Here is a 25048-nt window from a genome sequence, read left to right on the forward strand (position 1 = left end):
CAATTGTACTAGTTAACCTGACTTACACAAAGGTTACAAAAGTTCTATATGCTCTGCACAATCCAACGGAGATGTCGAATAAAAAAATACGGACAAATAAAATTTCCCAACTCAAGAACCTTACTTTCCCCGTATAAAAATTCAAAGCATTCAAACATATGAAGAAAGACAAAATAAGGGCACACCAACATCCGTTCATAACTTTTATTACAGCTTAACAAGTCACAACTCACAAGTCATCCCTTATGCGCTTTATGTACAAAGTTTTTTTTTATTTTTATCCATCTTACTAGTTTCAGCTTTGATCAGCAAGCCATCTAATGAAATTTAATCTTGACAAAGATAGCTAACCTACACATGGTGAGTCACCGTAGCACTCAGTAACATACCAAAATGTACACGACTCTTCAATTAAAGATAAAAGCAAACTAAAATATCTATAGCCCTTTGATAAAAAGTATATGTATATTCTATATATGTGTGTGTGTGTGTGTGTAGGAGTGTGATGTATAGGAAGTCAATCAACAATTGATGAGCCCGATAAAATTCTCTCTTTGTTGGCGAAATGTTTTGAAGTTAAGAAGACCTCATCGGTGAAGTTCGTAAGATAGCATTAATGCAAAGGTTTGCGACTGTTATTAAAAGATATAAGACAAATACATATTTTGTTATTGGTTGCGATAGAGGTGGGTATTATTGAGTCTTTAAAACTTCACTAGATGAAAGAAATAGAAACTCAAGATCTCAGCTTGTAAATTGTCCATTCGAAGTCAGAAGGCGTAAAAAGAAACGTGAAGAATTTTGGAAATTAGAGATAAAAAGGTTTGTTACATAACCATGAACTTTCGAATGACACGTGTGGACATCCTTCTATTGGAGTTTAAAGATAAGCTTGAAAAGTTGCCACTTACTCAAAAAGAGGATACCAAAGGGCAACTTTGTGAATTTCTTAATACTTCTATTCCCTCAATTTTTTAACCTAATGTTAAACCTCTCAAAGGTCATCCGGTAGGGTCCAAAAATAGAAAAGAATCAAGTTCTACAAAGTGTAGTCCTTTAAAGTTTGAAATAGCGGGGAAGGCTTAGAAACGTGCTCGACATATATGTCATTATTTATTGATTTGTCTTTTAATATGGTGATTATTTATGTATACGTATAACACTTAATGTTTATTATTTATAAGTGTGAGGAGCATAATAATTTGCCAAAGAAACTTTTTTTTTTTTTTGAAGAACACCAAAGAAACTTTTTGTTAATTATATCCTATATACTAAAACCCAGTTTTCGCTTGGCACTGTTGATGACCAGTGCGATGACCGTTTTGCCCCTCTGTTTCTCCTAGCTCTCCTACTTTGTGGCCTGCTTTGTACAGTGAGATTACGGTTTTGCCCATTAGATGCACGTGTCGACCATCGTTGTGCAACGCTTTCTTCTCTCTTTTTCCCTTCCGTTTTCATTTTTCCCCGCGCGTCGATCATCGCTGGACCTCCTTTCTACTTCTTCTATGCTTTCGCTTCTCACTCTCTCGCCATTCTTAGTTTTGCTATTCTCAACCCTAGCTTTCTGTCTCCAAAACGGCTATTTTTCTCGCCCTCCAACCTTCCATCTTTCTCTCAGGAATTATCGACAACAATGCAATTAGATCCGATTCAATTTTTTTACCCAGAAAAATTGGCGTTTCCTTGTGAGTTTTACGGCTTTCTCAGTGTGGGTGTTTTTAATTAATTTATTTATTCATTTTTGTGGTAGGTCTCGGGTTCGAGACTTGGGAGCAGCCTCTCCATAAAATGGGGGTAAGGCTAGCCGACATTCACCTCTCCCAGACCCTGCGTAAAGCGGGAGCCTTGTGCACTGGGTACGACCTTTTTATTCATTTTTGTGGTTTTAGATTTGCAGATGGGTTTTGTGTGTATGTTTGCTTTTTGTGATTATGTTTGTAGGCTCGGATCCTCCTCCTATTCTTCTTCACCCAAAACCAGCAGCCCCACCTTCGATTGATATCGTCGGAAACACCACGAATTGAGGTGCAACACCAATACTGTAACAATTATAAGAAAAGAGCTCCAAACCTGCAAAGGTTTTCTTTTTTTTCTTTTTTTTTTGTTATGGGATACTGAGATTAAGTTTTTCATTTTTTTTGTTTCTGGGTTGCCTTCAATTAAGAGAATTAGGGAATGGGTTTAGCATGAATTTAAATTCTGGGATATCCCTTGAGGAAAATCTTGGATTTTTTTTTAAATTTTTTTATTTTAATGAATATTTGTATTGATTCACTTTGAAACCTCTTCAGTTGAACAAGAAGGTTTGAAATCTGTGTTCTTCAGGTAAAGCTTCAATTTCATATAAAGTTTTCTATTTTCTTTTGAGTGAGAGAAGAAGCTGTAATTTGGGTTTATATTTTTTTCCATTGCAGATTTCGAAGTTGGACCGAGCTTTTAAATTCCACAAAAGCTTTTAGCTTTGTGAAGGTATGCTTTTTCCAACTCACCTCTTGCTTTTGTTGCACTAAATTGGTCGATTGGGTTCGAATTGCGAAGAGGATAAAGTTTAATTGTGTAAAAAAATAGAGAGATTGAATAGTTTGGGATACTAGAAATTGTAACTGCCACCTATAAGTTAATTGAAGAAGTAGAGCCCACAACCTATGGCCGAGACGAAGATACGAAAATTTTGATAAGCAAATTGGTACGTGAGAGGAGTGAAAAGTGTTGGGGGAATGGTATAATCTCAATTGTTGGGGTGGGGCGAATGGGGAAAACCACTCTTACCCGGTTAGCATATAATGATCAAAGTATCAGAACCCAGCTGGATTGCCCCCTCCGGTTCATGAATCCCCATATGGAAGAGGACTTGGGCTGATGCCCCATCCAGCATTAGCGAGGAGCTCCTCATAACCTCAGTTACATTCGATCTGCTTTAAATTTGTAATTTCAGTTTAACCTTAACTGCTGCGTTTTCTGGTGAATTTACAGAGAATAGGCAAGCTCAATTCGGGCCATATTCTGTCAAATTAGGTGGTAATTAGCCATTTGCTCCTAACCCTCCCTCCCGTCTGTTATAGCAGTCTCAGATCGAATCTCCATTCTCCTTCCTTCATTTGTAATACGCACAGAGAAGGTATTGCAATCTCATCTCTCTTTATCTATTTATATTGTTTATTCAAATGGTTTGGTGCTATGATTCCTCTGTTTGTGTAGTATAGATTCTTGATTTATGGTAATTCATTTCTTTTGCAGTAGAGGCCAGCAAATGCTTTTATACTTCTGCCAGATTCTGTCCGATGGGTGATGGGTCCATCAGGATCGGTCATAACTTTCCCCAATGAAATGGGCTTACCAGTGATATTCGACTCCAAGCCTCGCAGGTAAGAGCATTTGAAAATTCTATATACTTATTTCTATGATTATATGTATTTTTTTTTTCCAAATATAGATACTTTTGCTGTCACACGTGATGTGACTCTTTGGTCTTCACTAATGTCATTGCATATAATTAAATAACGGTAAGCACTCCTACCTGTTAATTTTATTATTTTTTTCAATTATTCTAGAAAATTTTTGAGGCCAAAGTTGTTCGCTTTTTTCAGTTTCTGCTGCTGCTCGGCTGCCTTCAGACTATGTAATGAACTCTTCTTCTCCAAATGTCTCTTCTTCAGATTGTAAAATCTTCATGGTCTGTTTGGGCTATTCGGTTTTCAATTGGATTCTCTCTGTTGGGTTCTGTGTTTGAAGCTGGAAAAATATATACGTTGCTTTTACAGTTTGATTAAGAATTCTTAATTAGAATTGGCTAATTCTTTTACTAAGCATTCGTTTGTAGTCATATTTCTAACGTTGGAGGTTTATTCTAATTTAAGATGGAAATTGATGTTACGAAGAGTTTAAAATGTCAGGTTGAAACGCTGTCGTTCTGTATGCAACTGAGCTTCTCAATTTCTTAATTTCTGAACATTTGAGGTGCTCTTCTTCTTAACAACCCGTTCTCTCCACTTCCTTATCATCTGTTTTGTCACCGAGTCATTGATCTTTTAATTATTATTCTGTCAAGAGTTTAGTACTAAAAGTTAGAAGTATCTTAATCCATTTATCAAGTCATTGATATACTAACTCTTATTCTCTGGAGGATTAACATTTTAACTGTTCTCATCTTTGGTGCAGTTATCCACTTACAAGAATAGACATTTTCCATGACTCCCCCTATTTCTACGAATAAATTGAAACCCACGAAATTAACAGATCATTGCTGTAATTTCCCCCATTTATCACAAAATTGGAAAAGATAACTTCATACCATCTCACAGCATCGCAAGGCAGAAATAAAGGTTTTGATTCACTTTCTTTCCCTTATTGCTCATTCTTTGTTTAGTTTTCCTCAATTTAATTCATCACATGTGTACGTAGTCCATTGGTCTATTGAAAATTTGGCTATTGACTTTTTACCACCACCAATGATTTGGGTTATAAATGACATTTATATTGACATGTGAATTATATATATATATATGTCATAGACCTATGTTTATTAAATGTAAATTCTATTGAAGTGTTATTTTTATTTCTGACCATTGATCTATTTTCATTAAGTATGATTTGACTTGTGCATTGAAAATATGGTTTGTATTGTATGATTGGATTGATGTAATAAAATGCAAGGGCTAATAGTGGACCGTTAACCCATTGTCATGGGGTTTGTTGTTTTGAAACATGTTTCACCCCTTGTGTCATTATTTTATTCTCGTTTCGTTGAGTCTTTGTAACTTGAGTAACTTGATTCATGTCTTAGTTCATTGATTGGTGTTATACAGTATACTCCACGATTCCGTTGAGTGATGGTCCGGAATCGTGTCCTGGTTTGGATTTCGTTGAGTGATGGTCCAAAATCCCTTCTACTCCGCGATTCCGTTGAGTGATGATCCGGAATTGTATCCTGGTTTGATTCCGTTGAGCGATGGTCCGGAATCCCTTCTACTTCGCGATTCTGTTGAGTGATGGTCCGAAATCGTATCCTGGGTTGAATTCTGTTGAGTGATGGTCCGGAATCCCCTTTGTTGTCTTGGCTCCGTTGTGTAGTTCGAAATCCCGTTCTTTTGAGATGTAGGCTTCAGCCGAACTGTACTGCTCTAGCCCTACATTTCGATGAGTGGTATGTGATATTGATAATGCGATGGTTGGCATTATTGTTTGAGGTGATTATGGGGCTATGGTTATTGTAATTATGATTAGGCTCGTTTACCATTGTGACTAGTGAATATGATTGTGCTCCGTCATTTGTTCTTTCTAATATTGTATGATATGCATTGTGATATATTGTTGAGACATAGCGAGCTATGTGATGAATATTTGATTGTAGGGAAATGACGAACTACGAATGGCTTGATCCCAAATGTGGGTACGTAGGCAGTCTAACGAGAAGGTTAGATGCAGCCATAAAGTATACAAAAATTGTAACGCAATTCGAGTATTGAATTAGGCTTTATTCATATCCTGAAGACGGGGTATGTTAGATATATGGTTATTTGATGACATCACGTGTCGATCCTGGACATACGTCGGGATCGGGGCGTGACAACTTTAATGATATCAGAGCAAATGATCCTACTATATGATATGCAACCTTCTCGAGTCTTGTTGGCGTGAATTACGATATGCATTGTGGTTGCATAATTTCATAATTTTTTTTGGCATAAAGATGCATTCATGTGATATATGGACACATATACATTTGAGACACATACATGAATTGCATTGTGTTGTGGTGAAATTTCCATGGTGATTATGAAAAATCTCATTAATGGGAATTATGATTTGCATTAGTATTGCATTATTCCCTAAGTTCTTTGAGCAATGAAAAGTTATGTGAGAAGTATATTTATGTTGTGAATCATCATGAAGTGAAGTAAATTGCATTAATTTTTTTAAAAAAAAGTGAAATGAATTGCATATGGGAATGGTTGTTAAATTTGTTAATGCACAAAACCGGAGGTCTTGGAACAACGTAAATCCGACCGTAAATATGCAAGAAATGTAAATAACACAAGATGTATCGTGTTATGTCCACACTGATTATTGTATTTCTCCGAGATGTTGAAGAGGGAGAGAGAGAGCTTCTCTGTGAGGATGAGAGCTCTAAGAGAGTGAGGGTATGGCCTAAGAATTGGCCTCCCCTAATGAGGAGAGTGAGGAGTCCTTTTATAGAATAATAGTTCTTCACTTATTACATATTTGCCCATTCCTTTATTACATAATTACATTTGAGTTTTCCGAGTATTTATACGAGATCTAAATATGGAGGCCCTAAGTATGGTACAAACAGAAGTCCCCTAAGTCTTCAGTCAAGAGAGTCTTTTAGCTGGAGATTTGAAATTCAGTCCATGTGTGGGCCGAGGTAACTAGATGTCGTCTAGGACCGATACTTGATACAATGCGGTGCTCAATCTGAAATGATGCTCAACTAGAAGTAGCACATGTTACGAGGCTGCTCTGCTTGTGTTGCCTTGGTTGGCTCGGCTTGTAGCGTTGAAGGTGAGGGAGTCCCTTTTATAGAATAAGGGCTCGCTCCTCATTACAAAAATGATGGTTTAGAGTTGATGCTCACGGCGAGGCGGTTGCTCAGTAGGCGGCGATGCTCTCTAATGATGGTGAGGGAGTCCCTTTTATAAAGTAAGGGCTCGCTCCTCAGTACATGAATAATGGGCGCTTTCTAATGAAAGTGAGGGAGTCCCTTTTATAGAATAAGGGTTCGCTCCTCAATACATAAATAATGGGCTAAGTCCCCCAAGTATTTTTCATGAGGCCCAATATATGGTACATAATGTAGTCCCCTAAGTCTTCGATCAATTGAGTCTGTTGGCTGGAGACTTCAAATTGAATCCATGTATGGGTCGAAGTGGCGGTTGTTCGGAGGCGGTCTTTGTGGACCATGCACCAAAGCTTTGTAGGTGAAGCTTTGCAAGTTGAAGCTTTGAAGCTAGAGCTCTGTAAATGAAGCTTTTGAAGCTAGAGCTTTGTAAATGAAGCTTTCGAAGCTGAAGTTCTATAAATGAAGCTTTCGAAGCTTAGAACTCTGTAAATGAAGCTTTCGAAGCTAGAGCTCTGTAAATGAAGCTTTTGAAGCTAGATTGACATGAGTGATGCTCATGGATGTTGACATAAGTGATGCTCATGGATGTTGACATGAGTGATGCTCATGAATGTTGACATGAGTGATGCTCATAAATGTTAACATAAATGATGGTCATGAATGTTTATGTATGATTGACATGAGTGATATATTTTTGATCACCTGGTTGGTGGTAATAGCGGCAGACTGTCGAATAATTTTTTGTGGTACTGAACATACTTTTGATCACCTGGTTGGTGATAATAAAGGGTCTGGCTCTTTTAGGCATATGGGTCTTCGCCCTCCACACGACATTGCAGCCCATTATTTTGGGCTTGCCGTTTTTTATTTTTTATTTTTTATTCACCCTCTGATGGGGTTATACAGATATATCTGAAAGATACGAAAAATAAATTACATCATTCAAAAATAAATCCGACCCTCTGCTCAATGGGTCACGCTTATAATTCTCTTTTCTGCATGCCATCACCACCGCAATTATGTCTGCTTCTTTTTATCCTCTTTTGCTTTCTGCTTTTGCTTTTACTTTCTTTTTTTTTCACCGCACATCTTTCTGTCTCTGTCTCTGCGCTACTGTCCATTTGTAAAGAGCATCTTTGGAGGTCATCACTCATGAGCTCTGCGACCACTTTCTTTAGAGGTCATTAACCCACATGTGCTTGCATGCACCCCTCTTCAAGAAATTCATATTCAATGGTTGCTTGTCTGTCTCTGTCTCACATATTATATCACCCACTTCTATCTTATCTCCTTGTTTCTTTCTCTACTTAAAAATGTTTCCCTGGCTCATTGTCGGTGATAAAGCTGGCATTTCAACGACAATGTGAGGAGGAAGTTCTAATGTGTTTATGCCCACGGAACTTGTATCTTGTACCCCCTCTTCATTCTTGACATTCTGAGGTGCTAGTATATCCTTTTTGACCTCAGAGCCACTGACCACATTAGCAGAGAGGTTTTGGATATCATCAGCGTCCTCAACCATTATTGCAATAGGCTGTCCCACTGGCACATCTTTTGAACCTTCAGGTACCAGTATCTTGGGTAGAAACCCTTCTTCAAGACTTTCAAATTCAACGGTAGCTTTGTCAGTTTCAATTTCACATAGTATGTCGCCCGTTTCAATCTTGTCTCCTTCTTTCTTGAAATAATCCCCGAAAGACCAATTACCAAGCATCTCAAAGAAGGTGTGGTGGTAAGTGTCTTTCCCTACATCATCGGGATCGTTATGCTTCCCGTCTGTGAATCAAGATCTATATGATCTTTCATGGGCTTCAAGCCCTCTTCTTCGAATACCCTACCTCAGTGGATTAGCCGAGTGGGTTAGCCGAGTGGATGTCGGCATCGCAGCTGACGCAGAGAGCGACAACGTCTACTCCTTCTTTAAATCGAGGCATTGTTCCCAATGGTATGGAAGGGAGACATGGGAGTTGAGCTCTACAGTGGCGTTTGAGGTTGATGAGGTTAAAGACAATGACCTGCCCTGCATCCCCGTGGCTGCCAATATCCCTTCAGTGACGTTCGAGCCTTGTCATTCGCTGTCGACTGTGACGTTACCGCCGTAGTTGTGGTGGCTGTGGTTGTGGTTGTGGTTGTTTAGGGAGCAATTTTTGGAGAGACCTCTCCAAAGAAGCGGCGATCATCGCCATATTTGGAGCTGCCATTTGACTCGGCAACAAAATCCCAGGATATGATTGCAAAAATGAGTGCAGAACTTGGACTTGCAAGAGAAACAGAGGGAACAAGGGCAGTTTGGGAAGAGGAAACATTTGGGTCTGTTTAGATGCAGGAATTGGGAAGGATTGGGGCAGTGCAGATGGGCTTGAAGAAGGCCTGGGTAAGGTTGAGGTTACCAGCTCGCGGGGATAGATATTTTCTCTGCCCACCCATTTCTTTCCTACCGCCACCCTCGATCTTTGACTCAACAGGGTCTTCCTGACTCGGTCATTGACTCGCCCAAGGTGCACATGCATTCAAAGCTTGTTGTTTTTTGGATTTCCACAGAGAGAGATAGAGAGTTGGGCGTCTTTTGGTTTTACAAATCCACGGCGGAGGTGAAAAATTGAGAGAGAACCGACATAACTTTTCGTGTCGATTCCCACAGACGGCGCCAAATGTTTATGCACAAAACCGGAGGTCTTGGAACAACGTAAATCCGACCGTGAATCTACAAGAAATGTAAATAACACAAGATGTACCGTGGTTCACCCCAATGTTTGGGTTACATCCACACTGATTATTGTATTTCTCTGAGATGTTGAAGAGGGAGAGGGAGAGAGCTTCTCTGTGAGGATGAGAGCTCTAAGTGGGTGAGGGTATGACCTAAAAATTGGCCTTCCCTAATGAGAAGAGTGAGGAGTCCTTTTATAGAATAAGGGCTCCTCACTTATTACATATTTGCCCATTTCTTTATTACATAATTACATTTGAGTTCCTCGAGTATTTATACGAACGGAGGCCCTAAGTATGGTACAAATAAAATTGAGGGCTAATAGGAGACCATGACCTTGCTTGGTTAATCTGCGATAGGGGGACATTAGTGGTCATGCTTGGTTAATCCGCATTGGGGGACCATACTATATATGGATCGCGCTTGGTTAATCCGTGTTAGGTGATCCTTATGACCATGTATGCTTAAGAGTGATCATGCTTGGTTAATCCGCATTAGGTGATCACTTCCTAACAGCTGTAGGAGTGACTCTGCTTGGTTAATCCGCGTTGGGGAATCACGTCACTACCTACTTGGTTATTTTCTAGATATTATGAAAATGTTGAATGTTAAGGTGATTGTGAGGTGGTGATAAGTAAATGGAGAATTTGTATTATACCTGGCACTTGAGAAATTGAATTGGGCAAAAAGGGTCGTGGATATAAGGGTGGATATATGAGATTGGGCGGAAAAGGCCCATAGATGTGAAAGAAAAAAAAAAGTGTGATGTGTATTGGTCAGGTATATTACCATCTTTTCTAGCTTACTAGTCACTGATTGAAATAAAAGAAAATGATGGTGAAATCATTATTCTGTCAATGATAAGTGTGGATAGAAATTTTAAAATGTTATGGCCAACGATAAAAGTGGTTGGAAATGTTAATATTTAAGGTATGGTGATTTGTTGATGGGGAATGAAATTATAAACTGTGATTATGGTTTGCCATTATAATGAGAATGATGGGTGAATATGAATGAAATTATGGAATGAAATATTTGAATTCTTTTAATATAAATGCTTTCCCAACTGAGTTTCTTCGTCCGATGAAAAGAATTGACGGGAAATGTTGATAATTATAAACTTGATTGGTTAGTTACCATTAACGCATTATGGTGTGAAATTATGATATTTTGTTAGTCACGTTAGTCATGGCTTGAGATTTGGCGTGTGACTTTGTCAATGTGAGATAAGTTAGTTCTATGACTGAGACTATCTTTAAATTGATACATGAATTGGTTGCATAATCTGTTTTGGTGAGAAATTGGGAACAAATTGGTTGAATGTGGCATGTTGACTAAAGTTTAACCCTTCATTTGTAAGAAAGAGAATAACTGCTGCCATGATAGTTATTCTTAATTCAAAGATTGTTTTCACAACGTTCACATGGATACCTATGATCTCGTTCCTTGTGTAGTAAAAATATGACGTAGGTATGCTCTGAAAGCAACACTAAAGGAATGTCAAAATTCGTTTCGAGCAAAAGTGAGCATATAACAGATGATGTGGAAATAATTTGAGTCAAATTTGATCAATGACTCATAATTCAATTCATTTGTGATCACTTGGTATTCTTCTTTCCATTTCCTAGTGATGTGATTGGAAATTTCAATAATTTTGGTTGGAATTTTGGAACTTGCTTTGTCAATTTTAAATGGTGGGTTGAAATTTTAATATTCATTTAGCCAACAAGACTTATGGCTTAAGGTTGATATTATTTTTGCAAGGGAATGTGGCTAGAAATTTTGAGAAAGAATCGTAGTTACGACTATGTATAGCCCATGATAGTAGATGGTTTACCAATGATTGTAATTATTATGTTAGTACCTGTCTAACCAATAGTAAATGTGATTTGATAATTTAATAATTATTTTAAGTTATGAAGACTGCGGCTTGATGTTTGATAAATATTTTGTCAATGTGTATGGCTAGAATTTCTAATATTTATTCTGCAATAAATGTTGCTAGGAACGGAGTATACGGGTGAGAATCATGATGATTTATTCGTTAATTTATTTGTTTTGAGTTGAATAAACTCGTAGACTGAGGTTACGATCTTATTCACCATAAAGGGAGTAATGGGAAATGCTTGTAATTACAAAATTGGTTGGTATGGTTGCCAGAATTATGAGTATACTGATGAATTCTTGTTAATAGTGGCATTCCTTGTGATTGTGCAAAGATTGGTGTTGAAGTTGTGTTGGGACGACGATGATTGTAATTGTGAGTTGTGGTACAATGCGGGTGAACTTGAGTTAGCTAAATCTGGCAATAGCTGAGGTGTGAACGTGTTTGTGCATCACTATTTGCTTGAATTGTTGCGTCAGTCTTTAGCGATTTAATATTGGGAAATTTCGAGGATGAAATTTTTTTAGGGGGGAAGAATGTGAAATCCCGTCCCTGATTTTCACTATTGCAAACTACGTATGTGTATTAAGGAGTTATTATATTATTTTTGAAATTTATATTAATTGTAGAGTGTTGAGATTGTGTACTCAAAAGATATCAAGGTGAAAAAGCTACAATTAAAAAGTTGCCCTTAATTAATTAAAAAAATAATAATTAAAGAAAAAGCCACGGGGGGTGGCTGAGAAAGGGAGAAGAAGAAAAGGAAAGGAGGTGCGGGAGAGAAAATGAGGGAGGAGGGGGACAAATCAGAAGAGGGGAGAGGAAGGAAGTGACGAATCAGAGAATGAGAAAGGAGGGAAAGGAGGGAAGGAGAAAATGAGGGGGAAAACCGGTTTCCCCTTGACCCATCGCGACCCGGTATAATTTCAGGTGAAAATCGTCAATTTTTCGACGAATTGAGATGATTTACCACCACTAATCATCACTTCGTTACTCCCTTTTCATCTTTCCACCTAAAATCGAGCTAATTTGACCTTGTATTCGTGAGATATGCATAGGTGGGTGGCGAGGTGGACAACGGCGATTCCACCATTTGTGAAGACAAAACCATTGACTACCACCATGATTCAACTCCCCTTGAGGTCTGGATGAAAGCCCAAACAAGTTTGGGGGCGGCGGAGCTATGGAATTGAAGGATTGAGGCACACCCATTTCTAGGGTTTCCGGCGGATTTAAGTGAATTGGAGCTCTTTCCGGCCAAATTGGACTTGGCCACAGGTATAAAGTTTGCTCTACTATTTGAGATCTTCATTTCTGTAATTTTTGGTAATTTTTAAAAATAGTTGAATTTTCCGGCAAGTCGGGGTGGCCGACCGCCACCCGCGGCGGCGCGTACGGCGGCGGCCTGGCAAGTGGGCCGATGATATCCTTTTAAGTTCAAATAGATGCCTTGATTTCATAATTGATAACCGTATGACGTAATTTGATAGTTTGGACTTAGTTTCATTACAATACCTTACTTGGTCAAAATATGAATCAACGATCCGACCGTTGGATTGTCATCAAACTGTGATGTGTGTTAGAAAATAATATTTGTGGATCATAGAAACTTACGGATCGGGAATCCGACGTACGGCTCTTCCCTAATTGGATTTCTAAGTTTGTAAAATTAATTGTTAACCGCCACCTAATTCTAGTAATTGGCGGAGATCCGATTGTTGGATCGCGATGAGAATTTAGTATATGGTTCTATGAGCATAATGTGGACTTTGGGAGGTTATGGATAGAAAATCCGATGTATGGATCTTCCGGATCGAATTTCGCAGGGTTGTGGACCTTACCGTTGCTCGAGAGTTGACTTTTGGTCAATATGTCTCGAAACGTTTTAAATACTAAATCTAGTACCACGGGATATTAAGTAAGTCTAGTGGGGTCACATTGGTTAGAGAGTGACTGGAAAATATGTGATGTAATTACTACCTTAATTTCTTATATTAATATCATTTGTGAATATTATTTGGGTTATAAATGACATTTATATTGACATGTGAATTATATATATATATGCCATAGACCTATGTTTATTAAATGTAAATTCTATTGAAGTGTTATTTTTATTTCTGACCATTGATTTATTTTCATTATGTATGATTTGACTTGTGCATTGGAAATATGGTTTGTATTGTATGATTGGATTGATGTAATGAAATGCGAGGGCTAATAGTGGACCGTTAACCCATTGTCATGGGGTTTGTTGCTTCGAAACATGTTTCACCCCTTGTGTCATTATTTTATTCTCGTTTCGTTGAGTCTTTGTAACTTGAGTAACTTGATTCATGTCTTGGTTCATTGATTGGTGTTATACAGTATACTTCACGATTCCGTTGAGTGATGGTCCGGAATCGTGTCCTGGTTTGGATTCCGTTGAGTGATGGTCCATAATCCCTTCTACTCCGCGATTCCGTTGAGTGATGATCCGGAATTGTATCCTGGTTTGGATTCCATTGAGTGATGGTTCGGAATCCCTTCTACTTCGCGATTCCGTTGAGTGATGGTCCGGAATCCCCTTTGTTGTCTTGGCTCCGTTGTGTAGTTCGAAATCCCGTTCTTCCGAGATGTAGGCTTCAGCCGAACTGTGCTGCTCTAGCCCTACATTTCGATGAGTGGTATGTGATATTGATGATGCGATGGTTGGCATTATTGTTTGAGGTGATTATGGGGCTATGGGTATTGTAATTATGATTAGACTCATTTACCATTATGACTAGTGAATATGATTGCTCTGTCGTTTGTTCTTTGTAATATTGTATGATATGCATTGTGATATATTGTTGAGACATAGCGAGCTATATGATGAATATTTGATTGTAGTGAAATGACAAACTACGAATGGCTTGATCCCAAATGTGGGTACGTAGGCAGTCTAACGAGGATGTTAAATGCAACCATAAAGTATACAAAAATTGTAACGCAATTCGAGTATTGAATTAGGCTTTATTCATATCCTGAAGACGGGGTATGTTAGATATATGGTTATTTGATGACGTCACGTGTCGATCCTGGACGTACATCGGGATCGGAGCGCGACATCACCTCTCTTCCTCCGAGCCAGTTTCTTTATCTAGAACTCACTCGCCACTGCGTTCTCTCTGATGGTTCAATGGGCCGGCGACGGCCAGCCTCGAGGTCGGTCTTAACCAACTCCTCATAAGATCAGGCACATTCTACACCTATTGCATCTGAAGATCTGCCTCAATTTACGATTTTCAGTTCAAATCCTAACAGCTGCGTTTTCCGACTAATTTACAGAGGCGGCGAGCTCAATTCCGGCCAGGTTCTGTCAAATTAGGTGGTAATAGGCCACTCGAGGCTTGAACCAGAGGAGGAGAGGAATAATTGTTTTCATGGAAGGAAAAGAGCAGCAGCAGCGGAGGAGGAGTATGCAGAGGCAAATGTGGAGGAGTAGTTGGGGGTCATCAATTAGAAATGTACTGTTCCAACTATCACATAACCATTAGTTAATTGAACCACTGATACGACAGGCTTTGTTTTTTAATTTCAATTTGTTGATTATTGCAGGACGATAGGTAGAGAGTGGCACTTTTCTTCATGAGTTGCATTCCAAGCATTACTTTGGGAGAGGTATAGAGTCTGTATACTTAGCTTTTTATATTTCAATATACAAATACTTCCCAATGGAACCGCAAAATTGGTAACAAACACCTTGGCTGCTGCATGGCATACGAAACCTGCTATGCTCATACATATTCCTTTCTTATAAAACATTAAACTACGGATTGCTCCTTTGCTACTTGAACACATATTTGTTTTATAAAGATCATGTGTGAAAAATCAATTTAAATGTATGCGATAGTGACTGTCTTAAACTGATATGCTCATACACATCAGTAATTCGTATTATGTGTTATAATGGACATCTTGAATCCATCTTTTCTTCGTTTGACTTGCTAATTTTTCTTTATTTTTCAATTGCATATAGTGCAATTCACTCTGTTTTAAATTAAGCGGTATATTGAGGTAATTTTGAGAGGATATATATAAAGCACTCTCTTTGTATTAGTGTGGGTGTATGGTACGTATGGCATTGGATTAAACCTTTAATATTATAAAAAGTTGCTCTACTTCAATCCCCATCGTGTTTTATGCTGAGCTTCTGCAGATACTTTGTTGATTAAAGCACTCTTTATGCATTGCTGTCACAAGTTTCAACGAAATAATTTATGACAAGTTCTCCTTCCGTTTCAGGCTTGTTACAGACCTGATTTCGTATGCTCGGAGTAATGAACTGAGGATCTTTATTAATCTCGGCATGCTTATATATATTGGTACTATGCATGTATATATATAGATGTAATATGATTATAAGAATATAAACTTTGTAATTTTACTTGATTCTTGAGTAGAATAATATAAACTTTGTTTTTATGGTGTTCTAGACAAACACAGCAGTACTGCGCCTACGCTTGAGAGACCTTTTTAATTTGATTGATTTCAGACGTTAGACTTTGTCCATATTGAAATTATCTTTCGAACATTGAGCAAGCAATCTTTTGATAACAAAGAACTTAGCTATAAAATCTAACTTCTCTAACCTCTGTTCTCTATAGTATATTTTCACAATATTTTAAACACCCGCAGCATCACGTGGGTCTTTTTGCTAGTAATAGCTTAGATGTGTAAAGAACACGTGAAGATCCATTCCATCACACATACCACCAGATTCATGCTCAACTTCAATATCTATGTACATGTGAACACTTGTTCTTAGCATTTGCAAATAAGAAGATGCAATTATGCATACCAAAAAATAGTTGAGAGCACATAAATTGGCATGTACTTGAGAGAGCAATTACACCCCTAAAGACTTTGCGCCAGCACCCAGCGCATTTATCCACTCAAGTGAATAGTAATAGACTCCAGTGAACAGTAATAGGCCAAAACATCTCCATCCCTAAAAAAATAGGAAACTAATGAAAATGGCTTCAAATCTTTACATTTTAATAAAAAACCACCCACTAACTTTATTTTAATAATAAGGACAAAAGACTAAAAAAAAAAAAAAAAACATATAACAAACCCACCGGCGCTGGGCGCATACCCCCCCCCCCCCACCCCTCAGTCCACTCTTTTTCTCCTACATTTTGTCCCATCATTCAGCTACATTATTTTTTTTTTTTGCATAGAATTTTTTTTTTTTTAAACTTCGAATTGAATTACATTCTCCTATTTTATTTTTGTCTCCTATCTTATTTTTGTGGTGTTGTTTTCTAATAGTAGTCATGATAATGAGAAACTTTTCAATGTGCCCAGAACACGGGATGGTACATTCCATACAAGTTGTGAGAATCTTGTGTTAAAAAATTAATAACATAAAAAATAAAATTTTCCACCACACTTATATAATAACATGTGGTATATCATTTGTGTTACGGGCAAAAGGAAAAATTTCTCGAAGATGACACTTAAGCTCAAGAAATTGGATGGAAAGCTACATTGATTATTGTAGGTATATGAAAAAAGTGAGGAAATTTTAATTTGGTAATTGAAAACAGCTTTTTAAATATAATTACTGAGAATTAAACACTATTTATAAAACTTCACAAATAAGTAGACATTATTAATGAAATTAGACCAATAAGTAGACATCATTTATGAAACTGGATCAATAAGTAGACACTATTTATGAAACGAAAACAAGAATTAGGCATAATTTGAACACTGGACTATACACTATTTATGAAACTGGAGTAAGAACTAGACAATATTTATGAATTATGACCAAAAAATAGGCACTATTTATAAAAGTGGACCAATAACTAGACACTATTTACGAAACCGGACCAAGAAAGAGACACTATTAATGAAATTGTACCAATTACTATACATTATTTATGAAACTGGACCCAATAACTAGGCATTATTTATGAAACATGATAAAAACTAGACATCATTTTATGAAAGTGGACAAAAAACTAGACACTATTTATGAAATTGACCCAATAAATAGTATAGTACTGTTCAGTTTCATAAATAGTGCAGTTTCATAAATAGTGCAGTTTTATAAACAGTGTTCAGTTTCATAAACATTGTACATGTACTGCGCGCGCGTCAGGTTTTTTTTTTTTTTTTTGGTTTTTTTTTATTGTGTCCTTTTCGTTAAAAATTAAGTTTTTTTGTCATTTTTATTAAAATTTAAGGGTTTTTCATTAAAATTTAATTCTTTTTCATTAAATAAAGTTTATAGCATGGTTTTTTGTTAAAATAAACTTAGTCCAAGCCCTTTTCATTAAAGTTCCCTAAAAAAATGCGCTGGCACTCAGTTTAAAAATGCGTTGACACAAACAGTCTCCACCCCTACAAAATGCGCTGGCACCCAGTCCATTTAAAATATTTTATATTTTTTTAAAAGAATAAATAAAATAAAATAGTTTTAATTTCGGATAAAATTTCAAATAAACTTAAAAAAAAACACGCTAAAATAAAATTACATACTCATCAAATAAACTTTAAAAAACACACTCAAATAAAATTACATAAGCTCCAACTAATTATCTTGACCTTGTTGCAATCCCCATTGGTGCTCAATCAAGTCATTTTCACGGGTATAGTGCCAGTATGGCTCTTGCAATGAAGTGTATCGTTGAGCGATCAATTCATTATAACATCCATCCCGTTCCAATGGCTTCTGCAACTGCTTATACACTCTCCTTGAAGAAGATATTGTAAGAACTCAAGATTTCAAAACGATGAAGATGGATGTAGGGATGTATGGTTTATATGGACAAAAAAAATTAAGGATGAGCTTTTTGGTATTTTTTTTTTGACACAAAAAGTATACGAAAGTTTTGGTAGAAAGTGTAGAAAATATTGAAATGTGGTGTAAGGTGGAAGATGAGGGTTAGGTATTTATATAAAAAAAATAACTTTTTTAAAATTTTTCTGTATTTTTAAAAAAAAAATTATGTATTTTTTTATAATTTTTAATTAATTTTAATGTAGTTAATTAATTTGGACCGTTGGATTTGAAAAATATTCAAATCCAAGAGCCAAGGATCTGCCACGTGGCCAACGGTCATAATTCAGACCCTTGGGCCTTTTTATTTTTATTTTTGGTGGAAAAAACGTGGACCGTAGATCTGTGATCGAACGGTCTAGTTTAAAAGTAAAATTTAAATTTTTTTACCGTTGGAAATCCAACGGTCTAGAAAAACTAGCCGTTGGAAATCCAACGACACTAAGAGGGCAACGTCGCCTACTTCTGGGTGAAGAACAAGTGAGCTGACAGCGAGCCCCACCGCTGCACCCATGTTCCCTACTCGCGCCCACTCGCGAGTGAACTGCACGTGCAAGCCAAATAGGCTGGTCTCTGGGTCTGTAAAAAATGGGTTGGTCTGTTGCTTGGCTTGGGCTGGGTGCTAGGTAAGTTTGTGGGCTGGAGTGAATGGACTGACCCCCAACTTGGTTTTTTGATTGGGTGCTGGCACATTTGCACCCCGGTGGAAGTGCTCCGATAAAATTCGAGAAATTCACCGGAGTTGCACGCTTCAATGTAGAGTAGCAAGTGCATACGCCAAACCAACATATACAGTTACAAAATAATGGAAACTATACAAGGTTGTAGCTCCAATTAAGAATGCATAACATTATGTGTCGATGTTTGCTTATTACATCAATTATTAGGACCGATTATGTGGTTTTGGCCAAGAGATCCCTAATGTTTTATTTGATAGATCTTTCCATGCACATCAAGTAATACAACAAGTTTCAGGGACTAATTAAATAGTGAAAATGAGGCGATCACAAAAGGAAACAACTTACATCTGATAATAAGAGCCTAAAGTCTAATCAGAATGCATATAGGAAAAAAAACATTTCCAGGCCGTAGGATTGGACTGAGCAACTGCAGAACTGAAGTTTTTGCCGTATGCCATTCCTGTTGCTGCAGAAACAGATCAGCTATCTTGACCACTACTAACTGAAGAAACAGATTAGCTGAGAGGCCTTTCTCAAGTGGTCGAGATTCCAGAAAAATGTCAACATTCTCGAAACCCAGATAAAGAATTTCAGGATATGCCAATGCCATCAGCCCGATAGCCAAGCCACCCACGATAGGGAACAAAATTTTTGGTAGGCCAACGGTCTTGTGAAGATTGTCAACAAATACCAACATGTACGATGTGCACTTTGACAAGGTTAACAAACCAAGCCACATACGACACCCAGCAATAGATATAGCGGAAGCTCTGAAAATGATTTGAATACGTCTCATTGTTAAAACCGCAGCTTTAAACAATAACTTGAACTTCATCCTCTAGATATACTAAAGGTATGCCTGAAAAATTACCCATTTGGAATATGCAATGGAAATCCAACTACCCAAATAATGGGAAAATTCAGAAAGCAAGAAAAGCAAGTAAGAAAAGCAAAAATGGAGTAATGGGAAAAAATGGACAATGTAAATCCAACTACCCAAATAATGGGAAAATTCATGAACATTTACATTTACAATTTGTGTAAAATTTCGGATAAAAGATCAAAACTTTGCAAACAAGCAAGCAAGAAAAGCAAAAATGGACAATTGAGTAATGGGTAAAAATCAAACATACAGAGTAGTTGAAGAGGACGACGCCGATTCCGGTGAGCAGACCCACCAAGCTCGACGACAGCTCTATCGTCCAGTTCCCTAGGCCACGGCCTTGTGCTCTGTTTTCATCTTCCCCTTCTTCTTGTTCTTCTGCTTTGTCATCGTCATCGTTTTGTTGTTTTTGTTGCTGGGTTTGTTGGTTTTGAGGGAGGGAGAAAGGAGGTCTGAGAGTCAGATCTCTGCCATCTTCATCTTCCCCTTCTTCTTGTACCCAGCACTGGCATTTTTGGTGTTGATTGTTCTGGTTTGGGTGTTTGATGTGGGAGAGAATAGGAGGAGGGTTTTTCGCGGCGGTGATGAAGACGGAGGAGGTGGAGAGGCCAGGGGACATAAATGGCGGTGGAAGTGGGCGTTGGGGAAGCCCGTATGCAGTCCAGGCCTCCCATTAGCTGCTACACCAGTTGAGCCAACTGTTCAGTCCAATCACGACCAACTATGGATGAATGTCTGACAAAATAATTAAGTAATATTCATATTAATATAAAATAATATACCCTAATTTCCTTTTCTTTTCATCTATTATATTATAATATATTATTATATTTATATTTATATCTTTATTAATTAATGAAATATTTTTTATCAACCAAAAGAAGGTGAAAAGACTACTTAGTCTTCTATCACATAAAAAAATGATGGGTAATAATGTAATTTTACTGTTTTTTTTATTAAAGCCTCACATACATGTGATGTTAAAATACATTCAATATTTAAAATTAAAAAAAAAAACCAAAAACAAAAACCTCACACTTCCCCCCACGTTCTCTCTCTCCCTCTCTCCTTATTTTCTAAAAAAAAAGTGTTCATACACAAAGTGTATAAGCAAATACTAGTTATATATAAAGAGAATGGAAAAGGTGAATAGTGATTTGATGTCACCAACCTTCAACAAAAATATTTGGACAAAAATGCCTCCAAGACAAAAAACTTCAAAGGCATCCCAAAACAATGCATCAAATAAGGCATGATTATTTTCGTCATTTTAACAGTATTTTTTTAATAATTAATTTTTTGGCGCTGTTTTCTTTTTTAAATTTTTTTTTATAATTAGTATCTCACAATAGGTTAGTAATAATATGATTCAATTTATCTATTTTTAAACATGTTCAAAACATCTTAAGAGGCGTGTAACGCCTGTTATAAAAAAAAAAAATCTTTCACACGCGGATAATAATGTGATTAAATAAGTTGTCACATGATTGTTTTTTTTTTTAACAAATGATATTATCTACACTAAGGGGAGGAGGTGGGCTCTGTGACAGTCCGTCCCTAATTTTAAGAATTTTTAAAGTTTTAATAAAGGATTTTACAAAAATGCCCTTTGAGGTACGCGCATTATTCGAGGTTAATCGTTGTGTCGTGCCTTCTAAGATTTGTTTTCTTGACATATCCTCGTAGTACTCGTCGCTACGAACGTGTGGGCACTGACGGTTCGTTATTTGGAGTTATAACGAAAAAGATGTTAAAGTTTGAAGTTTGGGCATTTTATAAATTTTATTATTAATTTGGATGGCCCAGATTTAATGAAGAATTAAATGGATGACTTGGATGTAAGGAAAACAAAAATAAATAAATATAAGTGAAAGAAGGTTTTTGTGTGTGTGTGTGTGAGTGAGAGGAAGAAACAGAGGAAGGAGATTGGGCAGAAATGCCCAATCAGGACAAGAGAGAAGAAGGCATCATGAGGGATTGAGAGAGTGAGAAGCCGACCAATCGGAACAGAGGAAAGGAGGAAAGGAGAGAGGGCGAGAAGCGGAGGAGAGAAGATCAGAAAACGGGTTTTCCCCCAATCCGTTTATCCGCGTCACCCACACCCAAATTCCGGCTATTTTCACCGGATTTCTCACAAATTGGATCAAGGTACCACTTCCAATCAATACCTAGGCCTTCTCTCTTCATGTTTCACCCTAAATATCATGAAATTTCGTGGTGATTTCGCGAAGAACACCCACACGGGTGCCGCGACCTTTTTGTCCAAATTCTTCAAATCTTGAAATGTTTTCTTTCAATTACTAACACCATTAGTATTCCCTTAGGACCTGAAACAAAGCCCAAGCTTTGATTTGGACGGTGGAGTTGATTTGAAGGTCGAATTGGAACTCACCCAATTCTAGGGTCCGCACGGAATTTGATGAATTTGAAGTGTTTCCAGGCCAAATTGGCCTTGGCCACAGGTATGAAAGTTGCTCTACTCATTGAGCTATAGAATTAACCATACAGGACCAACTGCAGGGTCTCCGGTTGATTCATTATTTCATCTGTTATTTTGATGCATCATTCATTCTGTTTTTGACAGTTATAGCATGGCATACTTTCTGGCTTTTGAGAAAAATTGATGATTTGAGATATATGAAAAGTTATATGCTATTATGCTATTTTTTGGGAAAGTATACAGGTTTTACAGCAAGGGGTTAGAAATGTTTTAAATGAAATGTTTTCGAAAAACTTTGTTTTACTGACCCACTCAATTTTGTTTTGCGCCCCTCCAGGTTCTAGATAGCCTTGGTGGCCACGAGGAATTCAACGGTGTTCTGACAGAATTCACAAAAGTAGGACTCACCCTCGGGTGTTTCATCTTAGTAATTGTATTTTTAAAGCTTCCGAACTGTATAAATGGTTACGTCACTCTCATGTGACAGCCAGCATGCCCTCATTCAGGACGGGGTGTGTCAGACTCAGCCTCACAATAGGCTACCAATAATGTGATTCGATCAGTTGTTTATTAAATATTATTTTCTCTATTTTTAAACACGTTTAAAACATCCTAAGAAGCATGTAATGCCAGTTATAAAAAAGGTTTTTCGCACGCGGATAATAATGTTATTAAATTAATTGTCAAATGATTGTATTTTTTTAACAAATGATATGATCTATACTACAGGGATGGGGTGAGCTTGGCCTCACAATGGGTAGCAATAATGTGATTCAATCAATTGTTTATTAAATATTATTTTCTCTATTCTTAATGTAAATTCTATATAGACCGATTTTATTATGTGAATTCAGCTGTTTCTGTCACGCCCCAAACCCGACATACGTTCAGGATCGACGCGTGTCGTCACCCTGCATCCGTATATCTAACAGATCCTGCCTCTGGGATATGTGAAAGGCATAACTCAAGATCCGACTGTGTAGTAATTTTTCATATGCTTTATGGCTGCATCTAACCTTCTCGTTAGAATGCCTACGTACTCTAAACAGGAATCAAGCCATTCGTAGTTCACCTTTCGTCGAACCCTAAGCTTTTCGTAAAATACTTCTGGAAAAAATCATAGAGCATCACACTTTACATCAACCTTACGCCAAACAATCATTATCACCTTATCATGCACGAAAGTAAGCCATTCTCACACATATGCTTTCCAATTCATACATCATATAAATCACTATGTTTCAAATAATACCGCAATTCATAGTATGCAACATCTCAAATAACAGTCAACGAAGCATAATGTCATTCTCTAGCCACATTGGTTAAGAAGTCTAATCATAGTGACAACAATCACAACCAACATCATTCCACAATCACATCAATCAATCTAACACATCATAGACCGAAATGCAGGGTTAGAGCAACACAGTTCGGCCGAAGCCTACATCTTTGAAGCTATCTTAATCCAAACTCAATGAAACCCAAGGTGGATACGATTCCAGACCATCACTTAACGGAATCGCGGAGTATAAGGGATTCCGAACCATCTCTCAACGGAATCCGAATGGATACGATTATGGACCATCACTCAACGGAATCGCGGAGTATGAGGGATTCCGGACCATCTCTCAATTGAATCCGAGTGGATACGATTCCGGACCATCACTCAACAAAATCGAGGAGTACAATGCATAACAACCACTAAATGAAACCCAAGTTGGATACGATTCCGGACCATCACTCAACAAAATTGCATAGTACAATGCATAACAACCACTAAATGAAACCTAAGCTGGATACGATTCCGGACCATCACTCAACGGAATCGCGAAGTAGGGGAGATTCCGAACCATCACTCAACGGAATTCAGACCAGATACGATTCCGGACCATCACTAAACGGAATCGTGGAGTAAAAGGGATTCCGGACCATCACTCAATGGAATCGCGGAGTACAATGTATAACACCAAAGAGCCATTCATCAAGTTACTCAAGTTACAAAGACTCAAAGAAACGAAAATGAAATAATGACATGAGGGGTGAAACATGTTTCGAAGCCACAAACGCTATGACAATGGGTTAACGGTCCATTACTAGCCCTCGCATTTCATCAAGTCAATCCAATCATACAATACAAACCATATTTCCAATGAACAAGTCAAATCATACTTAATGAAAACAGATCAATGGCCAGAAATAAAAATAACACTTTAATAGAATTCATATTTAATAAACATAGGTCTATGGCATATATATAATTCACATTTCAATATAAATTTCATTTATAACCCAAATCATATTCACAAATGATATTAATATAAGAAATAAAGGTAGTAATTATATCACATATATTCCTGTCACTCTTTAACCAATGTAGGTCCACTAGAATTCAATTAGTCTCCCGTAGTACCAATTTTAGTATCTAGAACGTTTCGAGACATGTTGACCCAAAAGTCAACTCTTGGTCAATGGTAGGGTCCACAACCCTAGAAATCTAAACCAGAAGATCCGCTTATCCGATTTCTGATCCATAACTTCTCAAGGTCCACATTATACTCCTAGAACGACAAACTAAAATTTCATTACGATCCAACAGTCGGATCTCCGCCAATCACGAATTCAAGTGGCGTTCGACGTTTTATTTTACAAACTTAGAAATCCAATTCGGGAAGATCCGTACGTCGGATTCCCGATTCGTAAGTTTCTATGATCCTCAAATATTATGTTCTATCACGCATTAAGGTTTGGTGACGATCTAACGGTCGAATCGTCAAGTCATATTTTGATCAAGTGATGTATCATAAAGAAACTAAGTTCAAACAATCAAACCACTTCATACGGATAGCAATTACGAATTCCAGGCATCTAGTTGAACATAGAACGACATCGTCAGCTCACTGGCCACGCGCCGCCGCGGGTGCCGGGTGGCGGTCGACCGCCCCGACTTGCTAGAAAATTCAACTATTTTTTAAAATTACCAAAATTCACAGAATTGTAGATCTCAATGAGTAGAGTAAGTTTCATACCTGCGGCCAAGGCCAATTTGGCCGGAAAACACC

General features: G+C 37.5%; 3 protein-coding genes and 2 long non-coding RNA genes across 10 annotated transcripts in view; 3 read left to right on the plus strand and 2 right to left on the minus strand.

The window, feature by feature from the left end:
- Positions 1–25048, plus strand: part of LOC126621407 (uncharacterized) — a 184931-nt gene that overhangs the window by 67881 nt on the left and 92002 nt on the right. The gene's annotated exons all lie outside the window — the stretch shown is intronic.
- Positions 1–25048, minus strand: part of LOC126621364 (disease resistance protein RPV1-like) — a 162623-nt gene that overhangs the window by 66847 nt on the left and 70728 nt on the right. The gene's annotated exons all lie outside the window — the stretch shown is intronic.
- On the plus strand, positions 2734–3760 carry LOC126621454 (uncharacterized). The gene is made up of 3 exons (XR_007622977.1): positions 2734–3118; positions 3238–3365; positions 3588–3760. It is a non-coding gene; the product is annotated as an uncharacterized LOC126621454 (long non-coding RNA).
- LOC126621443 (uncharacterized) lies at positions 14910–15784 on the plus strand. Its single transcript, XR_007622966.1, has 2 exons — positions 14910–15543; positions 15597–15784. It is a non-coding gene; the product is annotated as an uncharacterized LOC126621443 (long non-coding RNA).
- On the minus strand, positions 19211–20261 carry LOC126621418 (uncharacterized). 2 transcript variants are annotated; one of them, XM_050289933.1, is made up of 2 exons: positions 19800–20261; positions 19211–19436 (listed from the first exon to the last, which is right to left on the minus strand). In XM_050289933.1, the coding sequence occupies exons 1-2, from the start codon at positions 20166–20168 to the stop codon at positions 19347–19349; spliced, it is 459 nt and encodes a 152-aa protein (XP_050145890.1). In that variant the 5' UTR covers positions 20169–20261; the 3' UTR covers positions 19211–19346. The 2 variants fall into 2 exon arrangements, with proteins under 2 accessions (XP_050145890.1, XP_050145891.1); XM_050289934.1 differs by having other exon boundaries at positions 19211–19525.

Source organism: Malus sylvestris, chromosome 5, assembly GCF_916048215.2.
Source record: "Malus sylvestris chromosome 5, drMalSylv7.2, whole genome shotgun sequence".
NCBI lineage: Eukaryota > Viridiplantae > Streptophyta > Magnoliopsida > Rosales > Rosaceae > Malus > Malus sylvestris.